This window comes from Chiloscyllium plagiosum, chromosome 30, assembly GCF_004010195.1.
Source record: "Chiloscyllium plagiosum isolate BGI_BamShark_2017 chromosome 30, ASM401019v2, whole genome shotgun sequence".
Lineage (NCBI taxonomy): Eukaryota > Metazoa > Chordata > Chondrichthyes > Orectolobiformes > Hemiscylliidae > Chiloscyllium > Chiloscyllium plagiosum.
Genome location: NC_057739.1, coordinates 38,267,487 through 38,290,060, shown reverse-complemented (window position 1 = coordinate 38,290,060; position 22,574 = coordinate 38,267,487). Strand labels below are relative to the sequence as shown.

The following is a 22,574-nucleotide window of genomic DNA, read 5'->3' as shown; positions in this document are numbered from 1 at the left end:
TGGTATATGCTGTTTTCATCACACTAAACTCCAGAGTATTCTGAAGTTCAGTAATCCTAGCTGGACAATCATTGGTTTTATTTTATTAATTTCCAAGAGTACCCCTTACACATTTTGGAGTTTCCAAAGAGGATTTTGTTCATCTGCACATCCAAGTACTTGGACAGCAAGGAGGCAAACTTTGCAGGGTGAACTGATAGCTGTGGAGTTTAAACTAATTAAACATGAATAAGAATGAAAGATCAAAAAGAATTAGGAGCAGGAATTGGACATTTGGTGCCTTAAGCCTGCTTTGTCATTCAGTAAGATCATGGCTGATCTCATTGTGGCTTCAAGTTCACTTTGCTGACTATCCTTGCTAACCCTTGACAAACAAAAATCTTTCCAATTTGGCCAGTATTTTAATGAAGGACAAACTTCCACTATTCTCCATAGAAGAGAATTCTAAACATTAATAATTTTCTGAAGGAAGGAATTCCTATCTTTGTCTTAAAAAGGAGGCCCTTTATTTTTAAACTGTGGCCCCAGTTCAAGATTCTGCAATGAGAGAAAGCATCCTCTCTGCATTTACCTTGTCAAGACCCCTCCTGATATTTTAATAAGATCCATATTTTAATTGCTTTAAACAAGTGCTGTGAGTTCCCCTGGCTTATCAATAACTATATTAACAAGTTCAAGAATTGAACAGCTCTGATCTCCAGCATCTGCAGTCCTCGCCTTCTCCTACAAGTTCAAGAATTGGTCTATATTTGGTTCGGTTTGCTCAGACTAGGGCATTATTGTTAACTAGAGCCCGAAGCGAAGAAAAGGAAATCTGGAGTCTACTCCCGATCATTCACTACCCAGTGACCCATACTGGATTATTGTATGTGACTGCTGAGTGAGAACCAGATTGGACATGACTGACACTAGGGGAATCACATTGTACTTGCTGTTCAGATTGATGTGTAAAAGTTAAACACTTTTACAGTGACCAGAAATCCATTACCAACTTCAGATATTCCCTTTTGTGGTGAGGAAAGCGAATCATTGGCAAAACATGCATGTAAGGAGAGGGCAATAAGTTACTGTAAATACATGGGTAGAAGTCAACTACACTTTTTATTTTTGGTCTGAAAACAACGTTATTGATATAAAAATTGATTCTGGTTTTGTCGAGATCAAAACTCAACAGTTTCAGAACTAAAGTACAGTTTTGGAGATGTTAATGATTTTGTTTCATTGTAAACGCATGCAGCTTGTAATGTTGGAAAATGAATACATTTTTGACATTAATTCTTTTGATTTTTTTTTTCTTACTTTATTTTGATTGCCACAATCTTTTTTTTGGATTTCACTTTGGGACCAAATTCAGTACAAGTGCCAACCCATCAAAACCGCTGCCGATGAATAGGTCAACTCATGCCGTTTTCCCAAAAGAAGTGTCTCAGTTGAATTCTACGTGACTATTATATACATACAGCATTAATTGTGACACTGCCTGCTTAAAGGGTTGATTTAAACAATAAGTTCATAGGATTAGAGAGATACAAATTTGTAGCCCATTTATTATTTTGCCAGGTTTGATCCTAAGGAAAATAAATGGATGAGAGTAGCCCCAATGAGCACTCGGCGCCTTGGGGTAGCTGTGGCAGTCCTTGGTGGACATCTCTATGCTATTGGGGGCTCAGATGGAACATCTCCATTGAATACAGGTAATGTATGTCAAAACAAAATAATTGAGATTAGTCACAACAATAGATCTACTACAGACTGATCTTATCTTTTTATCTTTCCCTCGTAAACATTAGAGATGGTGATGTTAGTCCGTTAAAATGTGTTCTTCTTTTAAAAAGAATCGTCAGATGGAGTTTAAATCTTCTGTCTACCGTCCCAATTCTCTGTAACCTTAAAACGTAACTACAGTAGCGCCTCGACTTACGAACTTAATCCGTTCCAACACCCGGTTCGCGAACCGAAAAGTTCGCGAACTGAATCAATTTTTCCCAATGTTCGGCAATGCTTGGACGGCTGTTCACAGCGCACGCGCCAAAGACTAAATGAGATCTCACAGGGCCCCGGGAGCTTTTGCGTTCAACAAGCATGTAGCAAAGCAGAACAATGAAACTACGTGGTTGCACACGGGCTTTTTGCGTTCGTACCTTGAATTTCATACGTACGTTGAAGCAAAATTTTACGTACAATCCTGTTCGTAAACTGATTTGTACGTGAACGGGGTCGTTCGTATATTGAGACGCTACTGTGGTTGTGTCTTTCACTTTCTCATCCACAACATCCGTCCTGAAATGAGATTAGTAATTCAGTAGTCATTTTTTAACATAATTTCATATTGGTTTTGTGTCTGGGTTTGAGATCCATCGATAACTATGTACAAACTGTTCAAATTTGTTCTCTGGGTCCTTCTCACAGTTGGGGAGATTGGGCTAGTTTGGAATACTGGTGTCAGAGACACATTGATAGCAAGCCTCTCAGGAATTATCATTTTATTTTGATATAATGTTAAGTTAAACTAACACTTCAAAAAAACTGACCATGTTTCTCCCCAGTTCACTATTTATGCAATATAACATGGTCTGTAGCTGTAGTGTTTTGAGGTTGAAGAACAAAATAATTTTACTTTGTGATCTTTTCAAAAACATTATCTTTCTATCACCTGGTTTAATAATTTAATGTCAGTGGATTTGTGCATTGTGAAAAGCGTTATGATTATAGTGCAACTAGACTTCCAAAAAACATCCAACAAGGCTATGCATTGAAGGCCACCATTTGATGTCAGCAATATTTGGATTTGGGCTTAGAAATGGACTGAAGGAAGTAAAATTGTAGGGAGTTGTTCCAAATGGAGTAGAGTTATCAGTAATCAGGGCTGGTATGTCTAGCCTTACCTCATAACTAAAAATGTCTGGTGATATATGGGCATAATACCAAACTAGGAGGGTCACTTAATTTCTGAGCAAGCAGCTGAGAGGGAAGTCAGATGATTTGGATGATATTTGAACATAGGTAGGAAAATGGTAAATAGAATTGAATATAGACCGATGCAATGTATTGCACATAGCAACAATAATGAACTTACAACCAAAAGAATACGTTTTGCAAGTCAGAAGATGTCTAGAGAAACTCAGTTTTATACTTTTCTGAACACTGTGTCCTCTAGTGAGTTCAACAAGATACTTGAGACCGCCTGAGCACTGGAAGCAGTTCAGAGAGTGATCCCATGGAGAATGGAGTTGTAGTTACAATATTAGAAACTTGGATCTTTCAGTCTGGAAAGAAGAAAACTAAGAATTTATTTTCTGCCAAAAAAGATGGACCTTTACATTTGTTTAGTGTCTTTTATAATCTCTGGAATCCTGAAGTGTGCACAGCTAGTGAATTTATTTAAAGTGTGGTATCTACTGTGAAACAAAGAAATGTGTTGGCAGTTTACACAGAAGAAACAGCGATGAGACGAATGACTAAGTGGACTGTTTTTGTGGTCTTGGGCCAAGGATAAATGTTAGTCAGGACATCTGGCAACCTTCTTTACTCTTCACATACTGCCATGAGATCTTAGATGTATGCTCAAGACAGCAAATGCAATAAAAGTAGAACATAAATGTGCAAGCAGCATGAAAAAGCTAAATTGTAATAATACAACTTGGAGAAATTTCTGATCACCAGATAATCATTTCTGAAGTGTAGATAGGTGTTGTGTATAGGAACCCGACAGAATCCCCATCTTAGCAGACTCCAAAGGAATGGCCTGGGAAATTGAAGATTGTGCAAAGCTATTCCACTGTGCCTGGAAATCTCCAAAGTATTCATTTAAATCAGAATTCTGAGGGTCCTGCTCTGATAAGTAGGTAGTAACTTGGGCAAAATTTAGACTATTTTATACCTAACCTAACTCCAGAGAAACTATTCAACTGACCTTCAATTACCTCTCACACACCTCCAACTGAACCGCAAATATCTTACACGCTCAGGAGCTGCAAAACCCTCTGGGAGGAAACACCCCCCCCCCCCCTTTAGATTAAACTCCCTGCCAAACGCCACACTCTTTGCCAAGCCCGATTGCTTGCACCCACCCCGACCTATCCTACACCCTCCATTACACACCTGACTCCTTAACTAGCATCCTACTGTGCCAGCACTCTAATCTCACGCTTACCTTATCCTTTCACAGAAGATGTCAAAGTGGTTATCTGTGATTATAGACTTTTTAAATGATAGAATACAGCAAATGACAAGAAAAGAGACTGAATAAAATTAACATTAGTAAAACATCAGCAGTGAGGAAATTAATGGAATTTTAAAGCGTGACAGATCCCCGGCACGGCACTGTTTCCAACCGAGGATGTTAAAGGGGAGTAATGGAGCACATTGTAGATGTTTTAACTATAATCTTCAGAGTTCCCCAGATACAGGAGCTAACCCTCTGGCTTAGAACATTGCATTTGTCACTCCAATTTTGAAGAAGGACAGAAGTGAAAAACCAGAGAATTACAGACAGTTAGCTTAACATCTGTGGTGGGAAAATTATTGAAGCCTATATAATTAAGGATGGGGTAACTGAACACCTTGGAAATTTTAAGTTAATCACAGTGAGCCAACATGGATTTGTGGCAATTAGGTCATGCCTGACCAACCTCATTCCATTTTTGGAAGAGGTGATTAAGCTAGTTAACCTGGGAAAATCAATAGATGTTGTCTATGTATGGGTTTCAATAAGATGTTTGATAAAATCCCGCATGAGAGACTCTGAATTACATCAGAAGCCCACAGAATTCAGGGCAGGTTACTGACATTGCTGGGAAATTGATCTGAGTGGCAGGCTACAGAAAATAGGGATAATGGCTAGGTGCTCAAATTAGCAGGACATGACCAATCCTATCCCACAAGGATCTGTTAGTGCCTCAAATAATCATATTTATTAATGACTTGGAAAATGGCAGAGCAAGTCATATATCCAAATTTGCTGTTGACACAGTTAGATGGTATTAGAGACAGTGTAGATGATAGCATAAAGTTACAAAGGGAAATGGACACATTAAGTGAATGGGCAAAACTGTGGTGGATGGAGTTCAGTGTAAGCAAGTGTAGGATTATCTAGTTTGGACTGAAAAAGGATAGATCAGGGCACTTTCTAGATGGTGCGAAGTTAAATACAGTGGATGTTCAAAGAGACTTAGGGAGTTCATATCTCTAACATGTCACAAGCAGGAAACATCAAGAAAGCTAATGGAATTCTGGCCTTTATATCAAGAGCTCTGGAGTAGAAGGATGTAGGAGTTATACTGCAGTTATACACAGTCCTGGTTAGACCCACTTAGAAACTGAGAACAGATCTGGGTACCACACTTAGGAAGAAACACTGGCCTTTCAGGAAGAACTATGTAGGTTTAGATGAATGATAACTTAATTCCTGAAGTTCAGGTATGAGGAGCGATTATACAAATTAGCCTTTGTTTCTACAGTTTAGAAAGGTAAGGAGTGATGTGATTTGAAGTCTTCAAGATTTAAATGGGAAAATACAGAATAAATAAAGATACGATTCCCATTAGTTGGGGTTTCTAGAAATCGGGGACATTGAGATTTAGGGCTAGACTGTTCAGGAAAGATGTTACGAAGCACTACTGTATACAAAGGGTGGCAGAGGTTTGGAACTTGCTTCACAAAAAGCAGTAGATGCTGGATCAGTTGTCAATTTTAAATCTGAGATTTTTTATTAAGCAAAGGCATTCAAGTGTATGGTCCAAAGGCAGGTATGTAGAGTTAGGCCACAGATCAACCATGATCTCATTGAATAACAGAGCAGTCTTGAGAGTCTGAATAGCCTACTCCTGTTCCTATAATTGAAATGGGTGGATATCCTTCCTACCTTAATTATATGAACTTGGGAGTACCTCTACAGGTATACCAAATATTATTGCAAATAAAAGCCTGCAATCTTTCTCAGGAAAGTTACTTTTTTTGTATCGCATATGTTATTTAAAATATCAATATTACAGTACGCCAATAACTTACTTTACTCCAACACTGCAGCAAGATTTAACTTGTTGGGTTTATGGAATGTTTATACTTTTCAGTTGAACGCTTCATTCCTCAGGAGAATCGCTGGTCTCCTTGTTCACCCATGGGGACAAGGCGAAAGCATCTTGGCTGTGCTGTATTCCAGGACATGATCTATGCAGTCGGAGGACGTGATGACACAACTGAGCTTAGCAGTGCTGAGCGATACAATCTTCGAACCAATCAGTGGTCTCCAGTGGTTGCTATGACCTCCAGACGGAGTGGGGTAAGTGTGCACTAAGGTCAGTTGTGTTGCATGTACATGCTTTTGAAAATGTATTTAGCAGACCACAGACTCTTGGTATGAAAGTGCCATCTCAGAACTGCAGCTTTGATTCAAACAGAATGGAATCTAATAAAATATGAAAAGCAGACAAGAGTATAACCCCATCAGATCAGCTACTATTGGTGACGGATACAATTTCATTTACTGTTCCAGAAATTAATCTGTTGTAACTTCTGGATGTCTAGTGTTTCACCTTTTTCAATGCAGCCAGCATTGTTTGCATTTCTGATGCTGTACAGCATCTCCAAATTGAAAAGGCATTTCCTCTTGGCCCCAATGTGAAGTCTTCAATCTTCTGTAGAAAATAAATGTCCTTTTATTAAGTGCCATTCTAAAACAAGCTGACAAATGTACACTGTTCCATCTCTGCTGGTTGTGATGTGGAGCCTCATAAAAATGAAAATGGGGCATGAATGTACTGTACCCTCATTGAATAATACAATTTGTACATCTACAAAGCATCAAATGATTTGACAAAATCTATACTAGGGCTGTTTATATTCTTAATTCCCCCCACCCCACCTACACACACCCCACCCCCTGCGCAGCTCCCACACATATACCCCACTCTCCTGCTCCCACTGTAGAAAAATCTGACATTGCGAGTGTAACATTGCTGCTGATGTCTGGGTATCAAAGCTAATCTGTTTAGACAAAGTCTCATTTGTTCACTGTACAGTGACCTTTATTGAGCAGATAGATGCCCACAATCTAGTGTTAGCAGTTAACTGCTGACAATCCGGCACAAGGAATGAAATAACTTTTGTTTTCCCTCATAGAATCCAATCAAACACTGAGGGGGGAAAAAAGGTTATTTCATTCCTTGTGTCTGATTATCCCCTCAGATAATCCTGTTCCTTTGTCACATGATCTGATACATCAACATTATTTTACGAGCAAGTTGCTTGTATTAGCATTTATTTATTGAACTATCAACACCCTGGTTCTTAACAAGTAATTAAAAATGTTTAATTGATTTTTTTCCTCACCCTACACAGGTTGGTCTCGCTGTTGTAAATGGACTTTTGATGGCAGTTGGTGGTTTTGATGGTACAACCTACTTAAAAACGGTTGAAGTATTTGATCCTGATGCAAATACTTGGAGGTACAAACACGTCCAAATGTTTACTACTCCCGAGAAGTGGAGCTTCTTTAATTTCAAACAAAAATAGAAAATGCTGGAGAAACGTCAAGTCTGGCAGCATCTGTGGAGAGAGGAATAAATCCAATGACTTCAGAACAGAAGAGTTGTCAAACTGGAGTTGAACTATTAATGCTTTCTCTTTCCACAGATGCTGCCAGACCTGAGATTCTTCAGAATTTTCAGTGTTTGTTTTAGACTTCCAGCATTTGTAGTATTTTGCTTTTATTAGATAAATAACTATAGTAACCAAGTTAGACTTTCAAAAGATGTAAAATTGAGCCTTTTGATTAGCTTTTGTAACTCGTGTGAAGTTCAGCAATTGCAGAATGGAACAGACAGAACTACGTACACAGTACAATGGCTTCAGTTACAGCAATAAATAGAGTATTGTTTAAAAACAAAAGTTTTCCAGAAATTCTAATTTCATGAAGTACATTGACATACGGTAGCAATAGGTTGAGACTCCAATGCCAGTGTGTAACTCAAATCCTTTGGTGTGCATCAACCCCATTCTTCAGTTTCATTCGAGAGAGGTCCTTGATTGATCCAAAAGGCACAAAAACTTGAATTAACTTCAGCATCTCTTCCATTTCACAGCGGCCCAAGTGATTAGCTAAAAAGGGTCATATCAGATCACTTGCTAGCATTTTCACTTGCCCAGGCATATAGGAATGTGGATTTTTTTTTAGATTAGATTACTTAGTGTGGAAACAGGCCCGTCGGCCCAACAAGTTCACACCGACCTGCCGAAGTGCATTCCCTAACACTACGGGCAATTTAGCATGGCCAATTCACCTAACCTGCACATTTTTGGACTGTGGGAGAAAACCACACAGACACAGGGAGAATGTGTGAGTCAGTCAGTCAGTCGAGGTGGGAATTGAACCTGGGTCACTGGCACGGTGAGGTAGCAGTGCTAACCACTGTGCCGCGTGATGTGCTGTCCGAAATATGGTACCTCCTACAATTCAATTTCCTTGGTATGATGCTGGGTTGCATATCTAGATTCTGCAATTTTGGCTTTCAGTAAATTAAACTTTGAGAAGGGTCACTGGCCCCAAAACGTTAACTTTGACTTCTCTTCACAGATGCTACCAGACTTTGAGCTTTTCCACCAACTTTTGTTTTCATTTCTGATTTACAACATCTGCAGTTCTTTTGGGTTTAAGTTAAACTGTTTGTTTTGGCTGAACAGAGTGCCATCGAAGCTACAAGTGATTTTGTTTTTCATTTGTAGGGAATATTTTTAGTTTAACACACAACTTACTTAGTACACCCTGTGCAACATAGAATCCCATATTACAGGCACCAGCATATCTAACAGTCACTTTGCTTTGAATTATCTATCAGCCACTGCACAGTCAATAAGTCAGCCTTACTTGGTTTGTTCACAAACAAATCCTTCAACATTATGGCAGAGTGGAAAATTTGATCAGTACATTGTGGTTATGATCGTCACATCAAGCCACATGCTACTTGTCGATGACCAAAATTACCATGACTAAGAATGTGTTTCTACTACTGCAACCAGTACATTGCAAAGAAAAGTCTCTAGAATATTCACATTCATCTCAGTAACTGATGGGAAAATAAATTTCAGCAAAAGGGAAAACAAGACAGTATCCATATACTTACTGTACCATTCCCATTCCATAGGCAGTTTATAACATTGCTTCATCATAACTACAAACCTGTAGTTTGGCAATGAAAGCAGCCAAGTACAATCTTGTTGAATGAAGGTAATCTCAAATGCTTTGAGCATAAATCTAGCACTCACCACTCTGTACACTTAAATTTAAAATCTTACTGAATTAATCAGACAAAGAATTACCAATTTCTATTTTTCATGCAAATTAAAGTATTTTGTCCTCTCCAATACCATTTTCCTTCAAGTAATAGTCAAACAAGATTTCAATGGGTTTATTTATTTAGTTTGTGCAGTACTCTAAATTTAACTGTTTTAATTTTGAATTGATTTATTCCCTCAGGCTCTTTGGAAGTATGAATTACAGACGGCTTGGAGGTGGAGTTGGTGTAGTGAAGATGACACAATGCGAGTCTCACATTTGGTGAACTCTTCAGAATTAAGAGTTTATCCATTTACAATAGCATTGTTACAAAAAGACAATCATCTGATTCCAAGTGGATTAAGTGGCATACACAGGAGTACTTTCTGTAATAAGTGCATTATATAATCTAGCAATTTTATACATTGTAAACATTTATGGAGATCTAGCAGTTGCATTTCTTGCAAAGTTGGAACAATGTATTAGAAACTGGTAGGAATGCCTTAGAGCCACCTTAAAACAAAACCTGCTGCCTTATCACCTAGTGCTGAGTAAGTGATCTACATAGGTAAGTGTTATTTTAAAGTAGCTAATTTATTCTGGCACCTGTGCAGGCATGATAAATCTGCCAATATTTATGCAATTTAAATGAAATTACAACTATTTGAAGCACTAAAAAAAAAACAACTTTGGTTCAGGGTCAATAAATAAAGCCAATGATCAGTCACCTGAAGCAGATGTTTTCATTCCTACATGGTGCATGAGTTTATTTTAAAATTGCAGTATGACAGTAAGGTATGGATATTTGATTTTGTAATAAAGCCATAGCAGATTTTTTCAGTCTGGATTTTAAAATCAAAATTTGACCAAAAAAAGTGGAAGTGAAAGCCAGAATCTGTTCGAATATCATGAGGTTATGTAGATCTTGCCACAAGTTTGGCAAGAGTGAAGGTTAAGGATTCAGTCATGTGGAGACTCACTTTATATTTGAAATTCAAAAACTAAGACTTTCAAAGTCTGATCAAGTTTTGAAAAACTCAGCAGGTTCCAGTTGATGTTTCTTTCCTTAGTGAAGGTAAAAGGAAATGTAGATTCTGAATTGCAACCATTAGATAATTTAAGCAACTAGAATCCTACTTAGTAAGGGAAAACAGGTGAAATTTTAAATTTGAAGTTGACCAAAATTTGTAAAGCACTTTCTAATTCTTGATGTAAGGGTTACACAGACATTTAGCAAAACTAAAGAGCAGTTGGTTGTGTCATGTTGTATCCATGTATACAGTGATGTTCCTAACCTATTAAGTCCAGCCTCTATTAGAATGCAGGATGAGCTGAGGAGCTGATGGTTCATTCCTAGCCAAGTTACATTACAAAAAGCAAATCAAACTTCAAATCAAGTTGAATGGTATCCATTGTATTTTCTACTTAAGTATCAGGAGTCAAAAACAACTTAGGGTTCTTTGGCTATGCAGTTGTAAGACACTAGTGCATTATGGTTCTAAATTAGGAATTGCTATTTTCATTTGCTAACTTGCTTCAAGCTCATCATTCACAAGGTGTGATCTTAAACTCTACTTTTATTGAAACTGTCCATTTTTTAAGTGAGCAATTCTTTTTTTAAACCAAGATTGTGTTTTTGATTTTACCCTTTGTAAGGAACACATCTGGACTCAGCACCTTTACTTTGAAGGATTGCAGAGTAAGTTTACTTAAATGCACAATATTAAATTGTCTGAAAGTGACAAAACTTGCAGATTTATTTTTAAACAGCTTATGTTCAATTTGTACAGTATTTAATAAAGTTGAAAGCTCAGTTCAACTGCTCCATTATTTCTGAAGCTATTACAGTTTTGAGCATTTTACCCCAAGTATTTAAGTTATTGGAAACAGGGTACACTGCATTGAAAAAGTGATTTTCCACAAACACCTACAATCCCATGGTATTAACCAGAGCAATTGTGGCAACAAAATTCTCAAAATGGTGTAAACAGAGGACATTTATCATTTGAATTTAATGTTTGACAACAACTACTTCTCAAAAAAAAACTTCATAACCAAGTTCAAATAATGAGGGTTCCCTGCAAAAACATTTGAAATCAAATGACCCCCCAAAAGGATAATTCCTACTCACCAAAGCCAAATGTGTGGCATAAAGTGTTGATAGTGTCAACAGATGCTGCTTCACTTTACCTCCAACTGCTTTCAGGATGAAGGAAATTATGCACGTTTTTAGAAGAAGTCTCAACCCAACATGTGAGATAACACTTACAGTAAAGCAAGTTATTGATCAGATTAAAAAAAGTCAAAGAATAGTCCACAGCCCAACTTTTGGTATCACAGGTATACCACACAGTGCAGATACATCAAATAGAATACAGAAATACACAAAGGAGATCGTTCCAGACCTATGGCCATAGCAGTTTAATTCAAAACAATCTACTTTTGAAGTAGGCACTGGTTAAGTACGTGCAGCAGCTAACCAGTAAAGTGTGGGGCTATGGCACAGTAACTAGTTCCACAAACATATTACCCTTGGTTATAACTCCCTAACATCACTTGGAGTAGCACCAATCGGAGTAATATTTGTACCAGAAATGCCTACTTATTAGACAAGATACTTGAAAATAATCCAGGTTTAAATTGGTTATAAACTTAAGATGATCAAGTCCACCATAGCCACTTCTTCAGGACATGGTTCATTTGTTGTCACTGGCAAATCCACTTCAGGCCAGTTTCCCAGTGACTTTTCAGTCATTAGCCCATTTAAATCCAGGGTTTGGGATGATTGTGATTCAGGCTTTACTTTTGAAGGAGGAGCCTGACTTGGGAGAATTGAACTGTCTTGATCCATAGTTGATGTTGGAATCTCCGAGCTTTCGTTTGCAGTGGTGGAATTAGAGTCTGTAATGATAGTCATGTAGAAAGTTAAGCCCACTTTCCACTCAAGTTATTTCAGTGATGGTGGGAGGTGAGGGGGATGGGAAAGCATGTTACAGTTAGTTACAAATACAAGTCAGTTTTCTTTTAAAAAATGTACAGCACAGAACAGGTAGGCCATCACAGTGGAAGTTTTAAATTTGATTTGAAATTTAAACCATTGGCTCTTACTTGCAATAATTGGATTATTAGCCGAAGGGAAGATAGCAATATGGGCATGTAGTTTAAAAGGGAAAAAACACCAATGGATTGTAGGTTTGTCAACAGTGATGCCTGGATCCCTGTGGGCCTAGGGGATTGGTTAACAACATAGTGTAATGCTAACAGCTGCACAGTTCAATTACTGCACTAGCTGAAGTCAGTCTTCTCACTCACTCCTGAGGCTTGGTGAACCTAACATTGAGAGAAAGAGAGACAGACAATATTTTCAAGTAACTCTTCAGGATCAGAGTTTCTCCAGCAATTTCTAGTTGTCATCCTAGAGTCCCACATTGTTCAGCAGTGATGGTCTGACAACACCATAATCTCCATGTTTGTGAGCAGAGACTTCTATACCTAGTGATATTTGCATGATGAGTCAGATATGCAAATATTCAGCACAATAAATAGTAAGAAAGTGAAATACAGGGAAAGATTTTCCCTCCCACTCAATTTGGCCACATTGGTTTGGAGGTGGATTACTGGACTCTACATTAACTCTGCTTCCTCTCTGCAGATGCTGCCAAACTAGTTTCTCCAGCAATTTTAGTTTTTCCAATGAATTGAATTTGGATGGAATTAAATGCAGAGGGGAGGTAATAGTTTTCACCTATTATCCAAAAGGTGAATTTATTTTAAAAAGATATTCCAAGTATGAAGGTTTATAGATGCTAGGGTGACATTTGGATACTGAATATGGTTCACTTGTTAAAATGCGTCAAGATGATAGGAAAAATTCAGTCTGGTAGAAGTTAGGGACTTTGCTTATGGGGGACTAGAAGAACTAGGATTATTCACTTTGAAAGTATTTTTTTGATATAAATGGAAACATGCTTTTTCTTCTAGGGCATAAACTTCACATCAAGGAGTTAAGTTTTTCTAAACAAAATGCAAGTGATACCTGTACAGCAACCTACTAAACAGTGTAGATTCAGTGAGGGGACATGCTATGACTTAAAGTTAGACATCCCCACATAATATCTTGACTCCAGAAAAAGAAAAGGAAGTTCCAGATCTTAAATATTATTGGCTGCAAATAAGTTAAAATAAATACTGAGAAAGTTAATAAGTGTCATTACTGAAGTCAGAGGAATAGGGATTTTATTTCAAGTGCTGAGAATTGACAGAACTGGCTAAAACAGATAGAAGCAACACAAGTTGTGGTATAGAGTTCCTACTTCGCAATGGGATTCAGAAATTTGACCCAAATTGATAGCTTGCAGACAGTGACAATTTGCACACGTGCGGGGGTTGGGAGGTAATGTTGCATTGCAGGACGTTGGTGAGGCCACTTTTGGAATATGGCATTTAAATTTAAATCTCCCTCCTATAGGATAGATGTTAAAAATTTGAAGGAGTTCAGAAAAGATTTACAAAAGGATGCAACTGGGATTGGAGGGTTTGAGCTATAGGGTGAGGCTGAATAGGCTGGGGCTTTTTTTTCTTTGGAGTTGGAGAGCTGACCCTATAGGAGGTTTATAAAATTTAGGGGCATGGTGAGGGTGAATAGCAAAAAAAGGTCTTTTTCCCAGGGTAGGGGATTACAAAGCTAGAGGGCACAGGTTTAAAGTAAGATGGGAAAGATATAAAAGGACCCAAGAGGCAACTTTTCATGCAGTGGATGGTGCTTGTATGGAATGAGCTGCCAGAGGGGGAGGAGGCAAGTACAGTTACACTTAAAATGGCATCTGGATGGGTACATGAATAGGAAGGGTTTAGACAGATATAGGCCAAATCTGGCAAATGGGACTAGATTAATTTAAGATATCACAGAACATAGAACAATACAGCGCAGATCAGGCCCTTGATGTTGTGCAGACCTGTGAACTATTCTCAGCTCGTTCCCCTACACTATCCCATCATCAATGTGCTTATCCAAGGATTGTTTAAATCTCCCTAATGTGGCTGAGTTAACTACATTGGCAGGCAGGGCATTCCATGCCTTGACCACTCAGAGTAAAGAACCTGCCTCTGACAGCGGTCTTAAATCTATCAGCCCTCAATTTGTAGTTATGTCCACTCATACAAGCTGACGTCATCATCCTAGGAAAAAAAGACTTTCACTGTCTACCATATCTAATCCTCTGATCATCTTATGTCTCTATCAAATCCCCCGCTTAGCCGCCTTCTTTCCAATGAGAACAGACCCAAGTGTCTCCGCCTTTCCTCATAAGACCTTTCCTCAAGACCAGGCAACATCCTGGTAAATCTCCTCTGCGCTTTTTCCGATGCTTCCACATCCTTCCAGAAATATGGAGACCAGAACTGTACACAACATTCCAAGTGTGGCTGCACTAGCGTTTTGTATAGTTGCAGCATGATATTGTGGCTCGAACTCAATCCCTCTACTAGTGAAACCTAACACACCGTGTGCTTCTTAACAGCACTATCAACCTGGGTGGCAACCTTCAGGGATCAGTGTACATGGACTCCTGCACATCCATACTACCAAGAATCTTTCCATTGATCCAGTACTTTGCCTTCCTGTTATTCTTCCCAAAGTGCATCACCTCACATTTAGCTGCATTGAACTCCATTTGCCACCTCTCAGCCCAATTCTGCAGTTTATCCAAGTCCCCCTGCAACATTCTTCCAAACTGTCGACTACTCCACCGACTTTAGTGTGGTCTGCAAATTTACTCAAGCATCCACCTATGCCTGCATCTAAGTCATTTATAAAAATGACAAGCAGCTGTGGTCCCAAAACAGATCCTTGTGGCACACCACTAGTAACTGGACTCCAGGCTGAATATTTTCCATCAACCACCACGCGCCTTCTTTCAGAAAGGCAGTTTCTAATCCAAACTGCTAAACCACCCTCAATCCCATGCCTGAATTTTCTCCAACAGCCTACCATGTGGAGCCTTAAAGGCTTTACTGAAGTCCATGTATACCACGCCAACTGCCCTACCCTCATCTAAATGCTTGGTCACCTCCTCAAAAAAGTCAATGAGGTTTGTGAGACTCGACCTGCCCTTGATGAAACCATGTTGACTATCTGAAATCAAATTGTTGCTCGCTAGATGATAATAAATCTTATCTCTTATAATCTTTCCAAAACCTTTCCTATTACAGAAGTAAGGCCTACTAGTCTGTAATTATCTGGGTCATCTCTACTACCCTTCTTGAACAAGGGCACAACATTTGCAATCCTCCAGTCCTCTGGTACTAAACCTGTAGACAACGACTCAAATATCAAAGCTAATGGCTCTGCTATCTCCTCCCTAACTTTCCAGAGAATCCTCATAAATCCCATCAGGCCCAGGGGACTTGTCTACTTTCACTCCGAGAATTGAAAACCTGTTCGTAACTAACCTCAATCCTTTGGAGTCTAATATCTCGTACCTCATCTTTCTCCTCTACAATATTCTTTTTCCTACTTGAAAACCGATGAGAAGTGTTCGTTTAGCACCTCTCCTATCTCCACAGGGTCCACACTCAACTTCCCACTTGACTGGCCCTACTCCTACCCTAGTCATCCTTTTATTCCTCACGTACCTATAGAAAGCTTAGGGTTCTCCTTTATTCTATTTGCTAAAGACTGCTTGTGTCCTCTTTGCTTTTAACTCTCTTCAAATCCTTCCTAGCTGATCTGGTCAGCGTGGAGAAGTTGGACAGAAGGGTCTGTTTCCATGCTGTATAATTATGACTGAAGAAGTTGCCAGTTACAACAATGTTGATTTGATGTATTTCACAGCATAATGCAACCTCACCTTGCATGCCTTTCCATTCATCTGGAATGTCAGAACTCAGATTACCTGGTTGACTTGGTCTTTCCACGGTAGGGCTGAAAATACATTAGTAGTTAGTTAATGTCTGAAGATGTAATACTGAGAAACTCTCCTCCCCAAAGTTGCAACTGAGACACAAACCCATCTTGTGGAACTGGATCAAGCATTTCAGAACTTGTGGTCAGAAGATTTTGTTGGTTTTGGTCTGCACTGGGGTGCGTTGTAAACCACTTGATTGGATGTGGCTCATGTTGTTCAGAAGAGCCAATGACTGAAAGTGTTGGTTGCTGGTCTACAAAAAAAAAAATCCTGTTTATTTTTGCTGTTTAAAACCAATAGGGCAAGCATGTTAAAACCACCTGACCATTATTACAAGAGTTTGAAAAATGATTGGTTTAATTTCTAACATTGCAATCAAGTTGCCATTTATTAAACCACTTTTTATCCTGAGCAAAATCTGCAAATATGTTATACAAAGATTTTTAAACAGTTTTCATGTTTCTCCTTGCATTCCTAGGATGTGCACACCATGGGCAAGGTGAACATTAGCCATACACAAATGCTCTGGAGATGGTGTTGGTGAGGTATTTCTTGTATGAGTTGTTCAATACAAAATGACCAACTCTGAATCGACCTCTCAACAATTGCATCACTTTGGATCAAAGGTTATATTAAGGATGGAAAAACTTTCGGTGCTAAACTACTTAGCTGGGTCCTTCTAATGTGAAACCAAGATTGTCAATGAGACTGACATTTTGTTTCACATTTAACAATTAATAAATTAGGAAAAACAAAAAAAACCTCTCCTAGTGTACATTGTGCAATATGAAGGCCTGTCTCCATCTCATTAGTCCAGGCTTCTGGATTGACAGTCTATTAACCTCACTGATGCTATCATCCTTCCCTTTATATTAAGCAGACCTTGCTGCACAAATTAGAGATCTGCCTACACACTTCATGTGGATGAGCTGGTGTTGGACTGGGATGGACAAAGTTTAAAAAAAAAATCACAACACCAGGTTATAATCTGACAGGTTTATGTGGAGGCAAATAAACCTTCGAAAGAGAGCCTCCACATAAACCTGTTGGACTACAAGCTAGGTGTTGTGATTTTTTTTTTAAAAAAAGTTTACACACTTAAAGATCGTTTTTGGTTCAAAATAAGTTATTTTCTGACCTTACATCAAGTTCAATTTGACTTTGTGCTAGGAAATAAGTGAGTCTACAGCCCTTATGGGATAGGCAATGGCCTAGTGGTATTGTCACTGACTTAATCCCAGAGGTCCTGGGTCAGAACCTCACCATGGCAGATGGTGGCATTTGCGTTCAATAAATATCGAGAATTAAGGAGTAATGACTACTACAAATCCATTGCCAATTGTTGGAAAAAACATCTGGTTCACTAATGTCCTTTAGGGAAGTAAGTCCTTACCTGGTCTGGCCGACATGTGACTCCAGACCCATAGCAAAGTGGGTGACTCACCTGCCCTCTGGGCAATTAGGGATGGGTAATAAATGCTGCCTAGCCAATGACACCCTAATCCTGTTACAGGATAAAAGAGAAAAGTTACTAGAGCTAACCTGAAAGAGTTGGTATGTTCAGTTGTGTCAAATCCTGAGAGATTCCTGCACTTTCAGTCAGGGTTTGCTTATTCCCTTTTGTAGTTTGAATTGTGCACATTCTCACTGGCTCCTTTTTGCTGTTGAATGAAAGAAATTTAAGTGTGAAAATGTCATTTACATTAAGAACACACATCTTTTTGGGGAAAAAAAAATTGAGGAATTGACTGATCCAAATCAGGAGCCAGACAAACATTTATGGTTCTGGATGTAGGTTTGCTCACTGGTCTTTGGTCCTTCTGAAAAGGAAGCTTTATGTCCTTTTGACTCCTTCCTCTCTCCCATTTTCCCACCGTCAGAACAGATACCTCCTTCCAGTAATGGGACAGCAATTCTTAGATGCCATCTTGAGATTGGTATGCATAAATCATTGGTGGTGTGTAGCCCTTGGGGTAGTCATATAGTCAGAGATAGTCCCATCTACCAGCACCCAGCCCCCTCTAAACCCTTCCTATTCATATACCCATTCAAATGCCTTTTAAATATTGTAATTGTACCAGCCTCCACCACTTCCTCTGGCAGCTCATTCCATACACATACCATCCTCTGCATGAAAACGTTGCCCCTTAGGTCTCTCATATCTTTCCCCCTCACCCTAAACCTATGCCCTCTAGTTCTGAACTCCCCAACCCCAGGGAAAAGACTTTTCCTATTTATCCTATCCATGCCCCTCAATTTTGTAAACCTCGATAAGGTCACCCCTCAGCCTCCGACGCTCCAGGGAAAACAGCCCCAGCCTGTTCAGCCTCTCCCTTCAGCTCAACTCCTCCAAGCCTGGCAACATCCTTGCAAGTCTTTTCTGAACCCTTTCAAGTTTGACAACATCTTTCCAATAGGAAGGAGACCAGAATTGCACGCAATATTCCAACAGTGGCCTAACCAATGTCCTGTACAGCCGCAATATGACCTCCCAACTCCTGTACTCAATACTCTGACCAATAAAGGAAAGCATACCAAACACCCTCTTCACTAATCCCATCTACCTACAACTCCACTTTCAAGGAGCTATGAACCTGCACTCCAAGATCTCTTTGTTCAGCAGATAATGAAGTAAAGCTGTTGCAGTCCACCTGCTGTGGGTTGACCCACAATGCCATTGGGAAGCAAATTCCAAGACTTTGACCCAGTGACAGTGAAGAAACAGCAATATGTTTCCAAGTCAGGATGGAGTGTGGCTCTGAGGGGAACCTGAAGGTGATGGTGTTCCCATTAACTGCTGCCCTTGTTCTTTTAGGTGAAAGTGGTCATGGGTTTGGAAAGTGCTGAGGACCTTTGGTAGAAGGCTAGATATCCGATGTTTATATAGTGTATCATATTGGACAATGTGTCATGATTCATTTGCTGTCATTTTCCAAAAGAAAAAAAGTTATGAATTTAGAATTGTACAAGATCTTGTCAAACTTGAAAGGTTCAGAAAATATTTACAAGAATGTAGCCAGGGTTGGAGGATTTGAGCTATAGGGAGAGGCTGAACAGGCTGGAGCGTCAGAGGCCGAGGGGTGACCTTATAGAGATTTATAAAATCATGAGGCATGGATAGGGTAAATAGACAAAGTCTTTTCCCTGGGGTCAGGGAGTCCAGAACTAGAGGGCAAAGATATAAGAGACCTTAGGGGCAACTTTTTCCGCACATGTAGTAGTAGAGGGTGGTACGTGTATGGAATGAGCTGCCAGAGGAAGTGGTGGAGGCTGGGTACAATTGCAAGATTTAAAAGGCATCTGGATGGGTACATGAATAGGAAGGGTTTGGAGGGATATGGGCTGGGTGCTGGCAGGTGGGACTAGATTGGGTTGGGATATCTGGTCGGCATGGATGAGTTGGACCGAAGGGTCTGTTTCCATGCTGTACATCTCGATGACTCTATGACTCTAAATGCACGAGATCAGGAGTCTCCAAATTCGTAACTGTGGGCCTAATTGTTTTGTAAAGCTTAGCCAACAATAAAATCAAAAATCAGTTACAGCTTTAAGGCTTTATCTCCTGTACCAACCCGTCCCACTGTTCTGGAGGGGGATTGCTGCAATTCAGTTTCCATTGGCTAGCCACTCCAGATTAGATAGACTAAAATGGAGTGGAGATTTTAGATTAGAGTGGTGCTAGAAAAGCACAGCAGGTCAGGCAGCATCAGAGGAGCAGGAAAATCGATTTTCCCGCTCCTTGGATGCTGTCTGACCTGCTGTGCTTTTCCAACATCTGCAGTCCTCAATTTTGCCTAAAATGGAGTGGATAAGAGTGGACCTAAAAACAACACAGAGGGGTAAATGTTTCAGATAACTCCTGTTACCCTCTGACTCTCCAGGTCTAACTCCAACTTCTCCCACTTGGGGATATGTGAACAATGCCCCAAAATGTGGAAAAACAAACAAACAAAAGTGCCCAAGGACTGAACAAATCTGAAGGACACTGCTTCAACCTTACGTGCACGGTTTTCTTTTCCCTTTTGTCTTCTTGCTTCTTTCTGGAGTCGGCTTTTGCCATTTTTCATAGAGTCCTTCAGGTATGGATAAAATCTGAACCAAAAGCAGTTTTGCATTACAAAAGGCATAACTTGGTGTTAAGAGTAGATTGACAAGCTTGCAGACTCCTGTCAGATTCTCAAATGTTAAATAAGTACATTTTAGACTAAATGCTGGAGCTAACGAGTGTATTTAATATAACAGCTCATCATAGGGTTTGTAGACAGATAGCCAACATGTGATGCTAGTCTACATGAGAATAAGTTTTTCACCCCAGGATACAACAGAACAATTAGTTGCTAGTTCTTAGGAACAGACAGTTAAGAGTAAGTGGAGGTGGCATTGTTGGACTGGGGTGGATAAAGTTAAAAATGACAACAACACCGGGTTTAAGTCCTACAGGATTATTCGTAAGTAAAGCATTTGGAGCACCATTTCATCAGGTAGCTAGTGACAAAGGAGCAGTGCTCCAAAAGTTTGTACTTCCAAACAAACCTGTTGGACTGTAACCTGGTGTTGAGATTTTTGTTTAAACAGTTAGAAGTAGATGAAGGCTTGACCACTTGTTTGTTATGACTGGTAGAACCACACAAAAAAAAAATCCCAGGTTCAATTCCTGAGCTAGCCAATTCTCATTAAGCTTGGACAGGACTGGAAATGTAATTACATTTAATTTTATTGTCATGTGTACTGAAGTGCAGACATAGTGAAATGTTATGAAGTTACCACATGCAGCACTATCTTAGGAAGAAAAAGAACTTAAATACCAAGTAGTAAAAAGAGCCGAATTAATAAGATTAAGCATTATAGACCACTTGAAGGCGTTGGGAGTAATATACAAAAAAAAAGAGGAACGACTGAATTGTAAATAAAAAGCGTTAGTATACACTTTTTAAAAAAGCAGAAGGAACTATATCTAGTCTACTCACTCTCAATTGTTCCGGAGGTGGGATAAGGGTTTGAACAAGCTCTAGGTATTTCACAGTCATCTCTAAGACGGATGCCATATCATTCCTTCGTCCTTCAAATTTCGGCAACAGATCACGGAGCTGATCACAGCTGCTCTTAATCCGTTTCCTGCAAAACGTGATGATCCCAAAACTGACAGTTCATTCCTGGTAGCTATGTAGCCTTCTGGTCAGCAGACACGAAGGTTTAAACATTTATTACACTTGGATGTAACAGATTGGACTAGGAAACAATTCCTTGTCCCCATCTGGCAGAGGAGAGCTGGAGCAGTGTTGCTCACCTGCCTAGGATCAGTGGGAAGACTTAAATTGAAAACATTAAAAATTTAAAATTTGGGCTTTGTACAGTTCAACATGACTAATTTAGTAACAAGAGTTTTGCTGTATAAAAAAAAGTTTACTGAAGCTCTTCATATTGGATTCTATTCACAAAGATTAAAAAGAGAAAGCAACATTTCAGGGCAGCATGGTGGCTCAGTGGTTACCACTGCTGCAGGGACCCGGGTTCGATGTGTAAACTCCACACAGTGTGTGGAGTTTATACATTCTCCACATGTCGGTGTGGGTTTCCTCCTACAGTCCAAACTTGTGCAGGTCAGGGTGAATTAGCCATGCTAGATTGCCCATAGTGTTCAGGGATGTGTAGGTTAGGTGCATTAGTCATGGGAATGCAGATTAATAGGGTAGGGGACTGGGTCTGGGTGGGTTACTTTTCGGAGGGCCAGTGTGAACTTGTTGGGCTGAACGGCCTGCTCACATAATGTAGGGATTCTATGAAATCTATACTATAATGAGGACAATGCAGATCATTAGAAGTGTTGCCATGGGGAATGCATCTGTTGAATGACAACTGACAGTTAATTGCCAAAGTCTTTTACATTTTAAACCAGACTAGTTGACCAATTATTTTCAGGGAAATTCCCCAACCAGACAAGAATAGTGAGCACCAATTCTGGTGGGTTCAGAAAGCTGCAGAGTGGATGCATGTTTTTCCCTGTCTACAAACAGCAGGGCCTCATGAATTAACCTGTAGCTTCCAGCCCACCCAACTGAGTCCTACAAATTTGTTCCCAGGCAGTAGAACTTTCAGCATGGCATACTTTGGCATTGCAGCTACTTTCACTAATTGATAGACCCCACCATTTCCACATAGAATTCTCATTGACAGTCCTGATGAGTGCAAGAGAAAAATGCTTCAGTAGACTGATTAGCAAGGTTAGATCTCATGGGATACAGGGAGAACTAGCCATTTGGATACAGAACTGGCTCAAAGGTAGAAGACAGAGGGTGGTGGTGGACGGTTGCTTTTCAGACTGGAGGCCTGTGACCAGTGGAGTGCCACAAGGATCGGTGCTGGATCCTCTACTTTTTGTCATTTACATAAATGATTTG

At 39.6% G+C, this 22,574-nt stretch overlaps 2 protein-coding genes across 2 annotated transcripts in view; one reads left to right on the top strand and one right to left on the bottom strand.

Moving 5' to 3' along the window:
- The window catches only part of LOC122564929 (kelch-like protein 20), a 43,883-nt gene extending 32,938 nt beyond the window's left edge, over positions 1-10,945 (top strand). The window contains exons 8-11 of the mRNA XM_043720424.1: positions 1,561-1,694; positions 6,072-6,280; positions 7,339-7,445; positions 9,473-10,945. Of these exons, the coding sequence (XP_043576359.1) occupies positions 1,561-1,694; positions 6,072-6,280; positions 7,339-7,445; positions 9,473-9,557 (535 nt within the window). The 3' untranslated portion in view covers positions 9,558-10,945. The remainder of the gene's footprint in view (positions 1-1,560; positions 1,695-6,071; positions 6,281-7,338; positions 7,446-9,472) is intronic.
- Positions 10,946-11,080: 135 nt separating this feature from the next.
- The window catches only part of LOC122564933 (spermatogenesis- and oogenesis-specific basic helix-loop-helix-containing protein 2-like), a 15,578-nt gene continuing 4,084 nt past the window's right edge, over positions 11,081-22,574 (bottom strand). Inside the window, exons 3-8 of the mRNA XM_043720425.1 lie at positions 21,144-21,291; positions 20,177-20,268; positions 17,719-17,837; positions 16,279-16,429; positions 16,120-16,193; positions 11,081-12,172 (exon numbers count right to left, since the gene is read on the bottom strand). Of these exons, the coding sequence (XP_043576360.1) occupies positions 11,916-12,172; positions 16,120-16,193; positions 16,279-16,429; positions 17,719-17,837; positions 20,177-20,268; positions 21,144-21,291 (841 nt within the window). The 3' untranslated portion in view covers positions 11,081-11,915. The remainder of the gene's footprint in view (positions 12,173-16,119; positions 16,194-16,278; positions 16,430-17,718; positions 17,838-20,176; positions 20,269-21,143; positions 21,292-22,574) is intronic.